This window comes from Paraphaeosphaeria sporulosa (genome assembly GCF_001642045.1).
Source record: "Paraphaeosphaeria sporulosa strain AP3s5-JAC2a unplaced genomic scaffold CC84scaffold_13, whole genome shotgun sequence".
NCBI lineage: Eukaryota > Fungi > Ascomycota > Dothideomycetes > Pleosporales > Didymosphaeriaceae > Paraphaeosphaeria > Paraphaeosphaeria sporulosa.
In genome coordinates this window covers 475913-488839 of record NW_017253372.1, presented here as the reverse complement: position 1 = coordinate 488839, position 12927 = coordinate 475913, and the positions used below count along the sequence as shown (strand labels likewise).

At 51.3% G+C, this 12927-nt stretch overlaps 3 protein-coding genes across 3 annotated transcripts; all 3 read left to right on the top strand.

Moving 5' to 3' along the window:
• Positions 1-563: 563 nt before the first annotated feature.
• CC84DRAFT_1209745 (uncharacterized protein) lies at positions 564-1414 on the top strand (the record flags this gene model as incomplete). Its single annotated transcript, XM_018182234.1, has 2 exons — positions 564-816; positions 1062-1414. The coding sequence occupies 2 exons, from the start codon at positions 564-566 to the stop codon at positions 1412-1414; spliced, it is 606 nt and encodes a 201-aa protein (XP_018030412.1).
• Positions 1415-10998: 9584 nt separating this feature from the next.
• Positions 10999-11708, top strand: CC84DRAFT_357746 (uncharacterized protein). The gene has a single exon (XM_018185889.1). The coding sequence runs from the start codon at positions 11054-11056 to the stop codon at positions 11591-11593; it is 540 nt and encodes a 179-aa protein (XP_018030411.1). The 5' UTR covers positions 10999-11053; the 3' UTR covers positions 11594-11708.
• Positions 11709-11823: 115 nt separating this feature from the next.
• Positions 11824-12374, top strand: CC84DRAFT_1180869 (uncharacterized protein; the record flags this gene model as incomplete). Its single annotated transcript, XM_018180516.1, has 2 exons — positions 11824-12212; positions 12308-12374. The coding sequence occupies 2 exons, from the start codon at positions 11824-11826 to the stop codon at positions 12372-12374; spliced, it is 456 nt and encodes a 151-aa protein (XP_018030410.1).
• Positions 12375-12927: the final 553 nt, after the last annotated feature.

Here is a 12927-nt window from a genome sequence, read left to right as displayed (position 1 = left end):
CAGAAATTTTCAATGTACCGAGACTAGCTAGAATAGAGGCTATGAGACCCTAGAGTCAACGGATAGTGTGTGTTGCCTCTGAGACCGCCGACAACAGGAAGCTTGCCCATCGACCCAAGCCATGAACGCCACCACATGCTGAGCAGCTCCCGTGTCGGCACTAGAACACCAAGCCTACGCATCAATTGAGCTAAGAGAGATTTTCTAGTAATGCAGGCGTAGAGATTCAGAAGAACACAAAACGCACTTGCGCAGAAGTCGAGCGAGCGCCGCAGAAAGGTCTACTCACTGGGATGAGCAAATAGATGAGCACACAGTTAATAAGACAAAAAGAAACGCATGTCTTGTTTAATTATCTAGCAACCTCATCCATAGCTTAAAATACGCTCAACTGTAGGCAATGGCATGCGTGAAGACAGCTGGTTAACGATTGGAACCTTGCCGCTCCACAAGGACCTGCATCAGTGGGACAGGGCAAAGAACCAACCCAGGAGAACCAGAATGATATGGATTGCATGATACAGCTATGTAGATTCTTACTTGTCTCTATGGGTTCTTTTGATATGACTGAAATCCGCCCATGGTCGGGCTCAACACCAAAACGCCGCGCGCCAATCGATCAGGGAAGAGTACCAGCGCCGCTTCAGCAAACCCTGAGCCAGATATCATATCTGCCATTGCTCCATAGATATAGCCGACTACGGGCGCAAGGAAACCCAAATAGCACGCCTCCCGTAAGCGTTGGAGCGGCGGCTTCAATGTCTCAGCGGACCATCGTCCATGCCTCTTCCAGTGACAAAATTCAAGCAGAAATTGGTCAGTCATTTTTTATGTTCTGTAGCTCCCCAAGCGTGATATCATAACGCGACTCTGCTCCAGCTGGGCGAGATTAGAGCACATAGAGAGCACACCGGCCGAGTGCAATGACACAATGTGCGATTGCACCTTTCTATGACCTTACAATTCTATCGAACACCCGCTGCTTGTTGGACAAAGCTTTTATTGACCAAGAGCTCGCGCTTCTGGCTATGTGTGCCCGACTATCTAACCTTTTTGCCCAGGTATACCCCAATCACGTTCAGGACTACGCAAACAAAAACCCCTCCTCCGCGATCACGTTGTACTTGATCCCAGCGCCGGGATATTGCGTCGTTATGCCGGCCGCACGGCAGGCCAGGGAGGAGCAGGAGGACGAGACCCGCAATGGCGACGGCGAGCGCTAGTTTCGAAGAAGGAGGGCGCGGTTGCGGAGTTGGCGGAGGGCTTGCGGGTTTTTAGGAGGGGCTGGTCTGTCCGAGTAGAAGACGTTTACGGTGCTGGCCGTGTGAATAGCGAGAAACGGCGGAGGCTCGTACGACGAGGTCACTTGGGGGAGGAATTCGGCGAAGAGCATTGTTTCTTGGACAGCGATTGAGGGCGAGAATGGGTTTGCGTGGTGCGTGAGGAGCAAACTTAGCTCTAGGGAAGCTGTACGTGGGAGTTCTTCGAGCCCAAATACTCGAACGCAAAAGGTGGCCAGGTCGACGGCCAGCCCGGAAGTGAATCCAGCCCCATGCCTTTAGCAAAACCTTCAGCACAACAGCGTCGGTACCTTCCACTGTTCACTGCAACGAAGCCCCTTGGTCTCCCCCAGTTCGAAGATCGGGTCCTGAAAAGTTTGACAATCCTTCTTACGCCATATCAACATAAGCCCTGGTAGAGCAATTCTCTATACTGCCACTGACGAACTGCTCACGTCTCAACGCACAGTCCTGATGGCGTCAGGATGGCTCAACCGACCGCGTCTTCTCTACTGCGTGTACGTAATTCAGCAGCATCTCCTCGTCTTTTTCAGTCGCACGCCTCGATTGAAAATGCCTTTCTTATTGAGTTCGACTTCGACGGATTCACAAACAAGCGTCCCTTCGGATCTTGCCTCTCGAGCTCGCATTGCATTCGCCGAATCGCAAACGCAATCGTGCACTTCGGAATGATTTCCATGCACCATGACCGGGACCTCGAGCTTATTGTTGATTTTCTTCAACGATCACCAAGAGAGCTTGAAGTACTATGGGATCTCTGGGGAGAACCCTTTTTGATCATCATCGCCAAGTGAGTGTGCAACACGCGCAGGAACAGGGCAACATGCCTTGAAGTGAGCGGTAAAATAGCTAAAACTCTGTAACCGGGACTGTCATCTTGCCCTGCGAACCGTTGGGCTTGTTTTGGGACACGAAGTGGCAGGATGTTGCCGTCTGTGAGCGGTTATGTTACAAATGGGATTTTTAGGGTTCTGACTGGCCCCAAAGTCTGTCCGTCAAACACGTCAGCTGCCCTAGTGCATAGCTCGGCCATGATACCCAGCACGTGTTGGTCTTTGATCATCTCCACATGGTTTCTAGTGTTGCACCATCGCCGTATGCTGTCAAGAGACCTTTGCCTCATCACAATCCATCTCCAAGACTGTAAATAATACCAATCAGAGCTGAAGATTGACAGACCCAACGTTTGACCGCTCGGTGTGGCTGTCTGCAACCGGGAGAAAGATGGACAATACCCGCAACATTGAGGAACAAGGCATCTGTAAGGCTTTTAGCTCCGAAAGTACCTGTACGATATTTGAAAAGAACAGCTAGGGCTCAGCACAACTTCGGTCCTGAAATCATGCATTGCGAACCGCCCAAGAAAAGAGCTATTGGCGGTCCTCTCCACGACGCTACACTCTTTGCTTTTGTCATCTTTGCCAGGGCGCGCATCAGAATTGGGAAATGGGGGCGCAACTTACCCAACGACCTTGTCTGTTACAAATAAGCTGAAAGGACTCGTCGCATCGAAGCCTAGATCGTTTCAAGCAGTCACGCGATCGATAAGGTAGTGACTGCTGAACGGTCAACGACTGGTCTTGATCAAATACACTGGAACTATCAGGGATAGGTGACTCATGGGTTTACGAGAGGTGTAATCGTGCATAGCGAGCCGCCTGGTGTTCTAAGCCAGGTTGGTGGGCTCTCTGCAAGCGCCAGCACTCCTTTCATCACGGCCTTCTCTTGTACCCGAGACTCTCGAAGGGGATTGACTACATGCGACAGTGAAAGAGAAAGGCCGAAGCTTGGAACAACCGGCAACTCCACGTCGATCGCGTTGTTTCTGAAGAAAGCAAACCGAAGGAATGAATCGAAGATTGCAAGATCTATCAGGATATTGCCAGGCGATGCCATGAGGTGAAGTCGTCATGACCGGCTTACCAGACTATTGCTGATTCGACTGGTCGGAAATGGGAAGCTCGGAAAAGCATAGCAACTCTGGACTCTTTCCCTAGCACTGCTGTAGCAGTATCTTTCGGGCCTGTGATCAAGTGTCAGCGACTGTCGCCTCATTGGAACTCTGAGTACAGAAATGTACGAGCGCGATACACCACGGCCGTACAGCAGATCCGAGGATCATCTACGCTACCATGGAACCTATCGGCAACGCCACCGGACGAGGGAGAAAACAAGCGGGACATCAGAAGATGCGAGCTACCTATAACCTAGACCCAGTTGCTACACTCTATCATCAATCGAAAACGGCTGCCTGAAATATATCGACACGGTGATAGTTGTTTGATCTGGGCCTCTACGGTCGCATATCGAGCACGGTATGGAAGAGCGAGCCCGACGGAGTGGCGGCCTTGTCAGGAAGCAACGAAGTGGGCTTCCCATGGTCGGTTTGAAGCTCGATCTGGGCGTTTATCTCGCCGTCGCATCAAAGCACAGATTTGGAGCCGGTAAGAAGAGCGAGGCGTGCGGCGTGTGAATTGAAGATATACTCGGGGAGATCGCACGTGCTGGAAGAAGGTACGCGATCCTCGAAGGCCAATCCTCGGGAAGAAAATCCCAGCGACCTAGGCAAGAGTTAGCTCTAAGCGACCCGAGCATACGATTGATGGTGGAGAGCTCGAATGAGGGAATGGACACCTACCGTGCTCTGGTCCTCAATAACAATTGGCAACGGGCTATCCGAGGAATAGGACGCCATGCCCGCAGAGCCAGGAAACGCAAGAGGCAGTTGCTTTTCCAGGGTATAGCAAAATAGTTCTCTCGATATGCTCGTTGTTAACCCTCGCTGCCGCTGCGTCATTGCGGTGTGTATCGTGGTCTTCTTCAACACGATCCTCCATTGAGGTATAGCAAGGGGCCAGCAATACAGGCTTGAGGCATACCACCTGCAGAAGATGTTAGAAAGACTCTGATGAGCTGAAATTATCATTCGGGAGGTGCTGCATATCTTGTTTGCAGTCGCAACGGCTCCACGCCCGCGTCGAAGCAAGGCAAAGAAGCGTCTCCCCCAGCGACAAGCGATCGACGACCGCATGAGCCACAAGAAGTTGATTCTTAGGATCTGAGGAGTCATTAGTTACTCAACTAACTTCATAAATGTGAGCTATAGCTGTGGTACCGTTGTTTCGTTGGCGAACGAGAGGTCGGGGCTCGAGCGTTGCCGTCAAACGCGAAATTCAGCATCATCACGCCGCTAGACGAGACAACGAGCTATGTCGGGATCTCAGTAGCAACTAGAGCCTTCGAAGCGTCCTGACAGTCAGTGTAAGGGTTTTGGTGAGCTTGCCTTGGGTGGCGGGGTTTGAGAGGGCGTCGCCCGAGCCGCCGTGTGGAGGTCGCATAGAGCGTCTTCTGGAGAAGTAATGAAAGATAGAGGAGAGATTTTTATGCAGGATGCTTTTTATACCGGGATCCAGACGCAAGAGTGTTGGTGGTGGTGTGGTGGTGTGGTTCAGGAGATGCACGACGGCCACGCAACACGCAACACCCAAATCGCAAATAGACCGCGCACCAGATTATTTACCAGCATAACAAACGAAGCAAGGACCAGGTCTATCCCCACCCGGTCAACGCTCCTGCCTGGATATTCGACTGAGCCCTAGGACACGGCATTATGCATACACAGTTTGCATTGTTTCCTAGCCATACAAATCAACTACGTTCATGTCACCATTCGAAGGACCGTCCCTCAGACATGTTCATTAATCCATATCTCCATTTTCTGACAGCACCTGGCCTGGTCTCGAACCCTTACAGATGCAGCTGCACCACTGATGCTCGGCAAACCTGACTGTACCATAGGGATCATGATCACTGCATTAAACCTCCGATTTTGCCTTTATACTCTCTCAACATGACGCTATTGAGCTTAATGAACCTCCGGCTTGCGTTGATGGCGGCGGATACGTGAAACCTTCTGAACCTATGGCGGTGAACTGTATTGATCTGTCGGGCGCCGTTGCGCAGAGGGAAGAATCTTTGCATATACGGCGACGCAGCAAGGGCCTGAAGCAGTCTCCCGAATCGTACTTTTCAATGCGCCCGACGACTGCTTCTTAGCTGAAACTCCCGTTCGAATATCGTGTTATACTCGTTGTCACGTTTTCTGCCTGTCCCGCTCGGGTTAGCAAGGTTCAAGTATGGACATAGAAGGCATACCTTTGAAACGGCGATTGCGAGGCGTTGGTGCCACGTACGGGCCTTGAGATTGAAATTGGGAAATCTGAACAGGCTGGGAAGGCGACGTCGACTGTGACGAACTCACCTGTGAGGAGCCTTGATGACGCTTCGAGGGTCTGTCCTCCAAAAAACGACCACCAGGTCCCTTGCGCTTCATCGTGGAGACTTCCGCGTTGGATCGAGGCGCTTCGTATGGTGCACCATTGGCATGGTCTGCAGAAGTACTGCCTTGATTACCATACGTCTTATGGCTGGACGTAGGGCGATGGACATAGTCTTGTGAACTAGATCGGGCAAGTCCAGATCCTACACGCCGAGACTGTGCATCTCTGGGGCGAGGAACTCGAGCCATCTTCGTAGTAGGCCGACAATCCCTTCCAGATGATGCAGATGGAGTGGTAGGAGCCAGCATTCTTGAACCGGTATTTGCCTGCGAATTGGGGCGGTCTTGAGAAAGAGATGACGCGCCGTGTAGGGAGCTGTGCGAAGGACGTCGCGGTGTCTCATGGCTGGGACGATTGTCGGGTGCAATCCCTCCGACTGCATGGTGTCTGTGATCGTTACTAGGATTGAGTCGTACAGTTCCTTGCTCGAGTGGGTCCATATCAATAAGTTCATCAGATGACGGGGGGTCCGAGAGCGCGCTGGAAATGCTGTCCGCTTTTCCGGAGCAGGTCATAGCCCTCATATTGTCGTCGAAGGCATTCACGGAACATGTAAGTGTGCGCTGAGGTCCTTGACACTCTTCTGCGGCATGCCCTATGAACGAGACGCCATCCTCATTGAGCATCTCGTAAGCCTCGAGTTCATCAGTGGCTTGAGCATTGATGATACTGGGCTGGTGTCCACCTTTCTCATGCGCGTGAATGTGATCGTTTTTGGCGTTGCTGACTTGTGACAGCTGTGTTGACTGCGAATTTGACATTCCTGCGGCGTTCACAACTGTCGTGTTAAGTCGAATAGGCCTTTTCCTAGCTTTCTTCACCTTCGTATTCAGCAAGTCCTCATTGCACACACCCATCTCTGTGGTGGAATGTGGGCGGTGTGGCTGCGAACCGCCCGCTTGCTCTGAGTCCGCCTTGCGGAGACGTGGGTCTCGTACCACCATATTGTTACTTAGTTGCTCGCGCGAGGAATGCTTTCGAACATTTTCTGGACGTCGCGCCTCCTGGACAAGCTTTTCGAATTTCTCCAAAGTGGTTTTCTTGTGCGCCTCAAGCTCGCGTGTCTTGTGCTCGGCAATCTTTTCCGCCGCTCTCATGCTAGTCTCAGCTTCGCTGATACGACGCTTGAGCTTGTCAGATTCCTCTGAGTGCTGTTCTGAACTTTCTTTCGACCTCTCCGTACCTTCGATAAGAGCACGTTGCAGTTCCTTCTCTTTTACTTCCAGGAAAGTCTGCAATTTGGCCAGTTCGAGTTGCATCCTCTCTTTCTGAGACGAGTACGCCACTTGAGCTTCGTTCAGCTTGATTTCATTGGCCCGGGATCGTACCAAACTAGTTGACAATTCCTGTTTCTCATCCTGTAGATGATTTATCCGACGTTGCAACTCTTCCAATGCGTCCATATCCTTCCGGTGCGCATCATCCCTCGTATCCAGTTCTTTTTTCAAGGTGTCCAATTTGAAGTTATCGGCAGATATCTGCGCCCTCAACTGAACGTGCTCTCTCTGCATTGCGTCTGCGCCGCTTCGGAGCTGTTTCAGTGATGTGGCGTTCTTCTCCTGGATTTTGTTCGCAGCCTTCATCTCGGTTTTGAGAACTGAAACGGTCACAGTCTGTTCGTCAAGTTGACTCTTGAGAAGATCTTTCTCTTGTGCAACGCTGGTTATCTTGGCAATCAGACGCATATTGTCTGCCTTAACGCTCTCGAAATCTTCCTCTTTAGATCGATGCACTGCCGATTTCTTTTCTATCTGTTGTTGAAGGTTTGCAAGCTGAGACGATAGCGAGGTAGCTTCATCAATAGCTGCTTGGGCCTGTTTCGATCGCTTGACTGTGTCTTTCCTCAAGGCGGTGAGCTCGGAAGCTGCTGATGAGGCTTCGTTGGCAACTGATCGCGCGTTTTGTAGTTCTTTTCTCATATAACTGTCTGATTCGCGCAACTTCTCCACTTCCGAAGTCATCTCGGACACTTTACTTTCCATGTGGCTCAGATCGTCCGCCAGCTTGTTCTTTTCCGTTCGCAGTTCTTCAAGACGATCGTTCTTACCGTTATTCTCCTGCCTGAGCTTGCGGATCTCTTCATGAAACGCAGTCTCTTTCTCCTCCAGGTTCACCTGACAAGTTAGCTAGAATGCCATCTTCGTCTGATGTAGACTGTCTTACCTTCGTGGTAGCCAGTTCCTTTGCTTGGTCCGCTAGTCGTTGTTGCATCCGGCCTAGCTCAGTCTGTGCTTCTCGCGATTCTTCTTTGGCCCTTTCGAACTGACTTCGAAAGTTTTGGTCCTCTTGTCCAACTTGAAGTGGGTCTGTACTATGGTTGCAGGCTTTAACCTTCCAGGCCTCGAGTTCGGACTTCAAAAGCGAGTACTGGGCTTTCGCATCCTGTCTCTCCTCCCGAGAGCTGCGCAAAGACTGCTCTAACTTAGTGTGATTTTCTTTCAGCGTCTCGAGTTCCTGATAGAGGTTGCTATTCGACTGCTGGGCTTTGCGACAATCGTCAATGGCCTCTTCATATTTCAACACGTCGGCACGTAGTGTGCGGAGCTGGCTGCATATATAGCTTTGGATTGCTTCCGTAGGATCTCGAATTCTCTCCATGGACTGAGTGATGCTGCCAACGTTTGAGCCAATACTACGAAGCTCATTAGCTGGCAACTAGTATACTCACAAAGGGCAGCTCACCTTTCCTGCATGGATTGTATCATTTCCTCCGTCTTCCGTATGTCTCTGATGGTAAGCAACGGGACTGACTGAAGACTGCGAATAGCTTCTAGGCATTCCTTCACACAGATGTCTCGCTCCTGCTCTGCCGACCTGTCGTCCAGAGAGCCTTGGATATCACCCGCCTTCTCGAATATGACCCGGTGATTCTCGTCCAGGCCTTTTTTTATCGCTTGTACCGTAGGCAAAATCTGCTGCTCAAGTTCGGAATACCTCTTCTTATCTGCATTATATTCAGCAGAGACCTTTTCCAATTCCTCGCTGGCCGATTGATGCTTCTTCTCCGACAGCGCGAGCTGGGTAAAACAGTCGTTCATGGCATCTTTCATGTGTCGCTGACTGGTGTTCAGAACTTCGACGGTCTGCAAGAGATCGTGCTGCAGCACCGATCTCTCTTGTTCGAGCTCGCGAACTGCGTCCTTCACAATCTTGTCGGCCTTTTTGCGGTGAACCTCGTTTTGGCTTTTCAGCCTGGCATAGTCGCCTTCCATGCCTCTCACATACTTTTGTAATTGATTGGTCGTTTCAGACATCTTCTGCATCCGAGTTTGGAAGTTGTCATTTTGAGATTGTAGGTTCTGTATGAGACAGTTCTGCTGAACGATAGTCTCATGCAGCGAAGTAATGGCAGTTTCATGGGCTTTTGCGTTCGTGTCAACAATATTGCGGGCTTTGGAATCACCAGCCCGAAGACAAATAGCCATCATGTTTAGTATGACCTCATGATCAGGCGAGTTCGATTGAGCAGTTCCGTCGCCCATGTTCCGCAAAGCTGGTGAAGCTGACGGTCCATTGGAGCGCTTTTTGTTTCGTGGTTTGCTGACGCGACTAGATGAGCCCCGGCTAGAATTCGCATGGAGCACTGAGTTCTGAAAGTCTTGCGAGCGAGTAGAACCAGTGGGATCGTCGGAGACAACGGCTTGAGCCTGGAACTGTGACGCACCGGGGTAAGCGATGAGATTCTGGGGTTGAGGGATGTCCTGAGTAGAATTTGTTTCAACATGGGCCTCGTGCACGTTCATATCGACAAAGATGTTGCTGAGATTATCATGTACACCTACATGAGGCCTCCCGTGACTATAAGCCTCGTGGTTCACCGCATCATCTTCAGCCTGATCATGTCCGAACATGATGACTTCGGAGTTGTCGAGGCAGCGTTCGACGCAGGATCCTAACCCCTTCGATGATTTATGGTTGCGAACATGTGAGGCAGGTGGTGTGTTTGATCCCGCTCCTGGTTCGGTCTCGCCACTGAGGTCTGGAGGTGTTGGACCCGGACTTGCTTCCGCAATTCCCTCAAGATTCTTGGTCACTGTAGCACCGTGATGCTGACCAGATGCAAGATCGCCATTGACATAACCATCCTGGCTCGGGGGAATGTGTTCATCTTGGCGGACAGCAGGTGTCTGATTTGGTGCTCCCCGGTAATAGTCCGGCATTGTTGCCTCCTCATCCTGTAACGTTGGCCCGACATAGTCTACCGTCCTGATGTGACCATTGCCCGAGGCGACGGAGCCTTGTCCTGCACTGTATTCAGCTCTCGGTAGCATGGCAACAGCGGATTGAGCGCGTCGTGCCCATTTATTTCGTCCCTTCTTCGTCTTCCATATTTTAGATGGACGGTGGGAAGGTGGTCCCTCGGCTGCGTGATTGGGTTCAATTGGGAATTGCTCGGGACTATAGAGGTGAGTTAGTTCAAATCTTATAATAAAGGCAGGTGGGCATCTAGATGTTCCACGTACATGATCTTCTTGTTCACTGAAGTACCGTGCGTGGCGATAGGGGACGCGTTCGTCAAAGCGTGCGATCCTATCGCAACAGGAAGGGATTGATTCTCGATAGATACTTGACTGCGTGTCTGAACGCCAGAGAAACCGGACAAACCATCTTTTCCATCGTGTTCTAAGAGTCGAATTAGTGTAGTGGATGCAAGAGTCCGGAAGGCACTTACGACTCGTGGGAGGCTTGCTGACATCCTGAGAAGCTGTTTTGTAAAGCTTAGGAGAAGGAAGTGGCAGCTTCTGTACTGTGTTGCCGTGGAAATTGGGCGTAGAGAAAGGATTGAAGGTAGATGCTTCCCTCTGTTTTGGCCTTTCAATCAACTTCCCAAACATATGATCTGATGGCGGGAAACCTTTCTTGGTAGGCTGGTATTTCGGGGAAAACGCTGAATCCGCCGTGCTCGGTGGCTCTGAATTCTGTCTGCTGATACCCTCCCAATTGTGCTCAACGTCACAAGAGGCATCCTCGAGTTGCACGTCGTATTGTGACTCCGGGACAACGCATTGACTCTCGGGCACCTGGTATTCACTTCTCTCGTTGTCACTAGACTCTACGGTGACTTCGTTACGTAGACCTGAAGGCTGCGAAGGGGGATAGTGCCTGCCTAGTTGGGCTCCCGTGAGATCAGACATCGGGTCGGCGGACCGGCCGGTGCGGATGCAAAAAGCACCAGCGGGCTTCGATTAGAGCAGAAGCAACTTGAGCACGGAGATTCGATGGGTATAGGAGGTCGATGGTACCAAGTTGGGCAGAAGAGTGTCCTGTCGCAGTGGAGGAGGGACAGAGTGGTTAGAGGCTGTCGTGGCAAGCACCTTCGGCCATCAATGAGGAAGTCACGATTGCCGTTAATGCATCCCCGCATCCAGCTGTCTACACAATCGCTCCAAAACAGGATAAGACAGCCCTCAAATGTTACGTATTGCAATGATCTTTCATAGCGTCGATTTTGGTCATCGTCTCCCCGTCGCTGAAATGACTCAGTCGTCACCGTCGGATTTCCTCACATGTACACCCCAGATCCATTGCATCGACAGCGATTTGAAGCGCTTCAGCTCAATTCATGAAGTGTCGAGAGTGAAATGGCAGATGTGGCCCGTGTGCGTACCCTTATATAAACCATCTCACTGTGCGCAAGTCACACACACACCCCAATCCAAAATTCTCGCGATTGACTCACACGGATATGAGCGTCAATGTCGCCCTGTCAGAAAATACCATGGCCTCAAAAGCGACCGCCAAAGCCAGCCATGTATCTCTCACCGCCGAGCTCCTCGTGCTGACTTACGAAGCCTAATCTGGAGGTTGAAATTCCGAGGTCACGTGGCCTTGGATCAAAAGTGCCAAATCGCTACGGAACTTTCCAATCTGGCTTCTCCCACGCTAATAACTCAGCCTAGTCATTGGGCCCCTCGGCTCACCATGGAATTGGAGCTTATCAAGTTATTCTGACTGGCAAGCCTTGACCCCGACTACGTCGATTCGAGTATAACATTGCCACGAAAGCCATCAGCTAGGGCGATATTTTGGGATCGATTCGCGAGGTAAAGCTTTTGTCACAAATGGACCCAGGTTCCACTGTATGCCCTCAGGAGTGGCTCACTGGATTCACATTTTGTCGCAACGTCGAAACCTTGAACATTGTCTTCAATCCCAGAGCGGTCATGGGCGAATAGAACCCGATGTTTCCAAACTGTCGCCCGAAATGTGCTCTTCAGCTGCTTCGCGAGCGCGTGCTGGAATACCGCACTCGCCGTCTTGCCCGCTATGTCGGCATATTTGAAACCCCTGCGGAGGCGAGCAGGCCATGGAGGTACGCGATTTCAAAGCCCTTCCAGGATTACCACACACTCAATCAAGAGTATGGCTCCAGCTTTGAGACTAAGCCTGAGTTCAGCAACCCCAAAGACGAGCACAAGTTCTTATCTGTTGTCGGTAGAAGAAGTAATGGAGCGTTTCCAGTTGCACAAAGTTCTGCAGTGCCGCCGGACGAGGAAGATCTGCCTTACTTGCTCTACTCGAAGCATGCTTCACGATGGCTTCGGCGATGGACCGGTGCAGGCTGGACGAGGTATGGTGGTCGATGTGCGAAAGTTAGGCTTCTATCGACTGGTGAGTAGGGTGGCATGCTGACTACAAAACGAGTTTGCTACGAAGAACATGCAGTGGGTCTTCATCGAAGTGTGCGAGAAGATTCGAGACCAGCCAAACGGGTTTTCTTAAGCAACGTTGATGTTGCGCGGGTAGGACCTTCTTGATGGGACGTGCGTCGGTCCAAAGCAGCTTACAGTAACGACTTCTGCTCACGGTGCTTTTAAGAATTAGTGCTAAGAGGCTTTAGAGGTCCAATACGCGATAAAAGTTGAGCTGGTACCCCTCATGTGTCTTCGATGTCGTTGTGATCGTCGTATCGTCTCTTCGATTTCCTTGCGCCGCCCATCTTGTCATCTGTTGCCAGGTTTGTGTTTGCGGAGCCCCCCACATGAGCGCTCATTCATCTCACAGCCGACTGCCTATCCACCAAACGTCCCTACCATCTGCGCCGTCATGTGTCTGTCGCCCCGACTGAAATTAATCGCCTCGTCCCGTCGTCCCACGTTGAAGTCTCGGCTCATCCCCTGCCGGCAGAACACGCAGCCTGGCGGCGCTTACACACAAACCACCAGCCAATCAGACGCGCCAACGCACCCCTGCCGCTGCAATGTGACTCTCCCGACTCAACACCATGTCCTGGATACGCGCCCGTCCTCACCAATCCGCATCGCATATCATACCAAGCCCTCAGC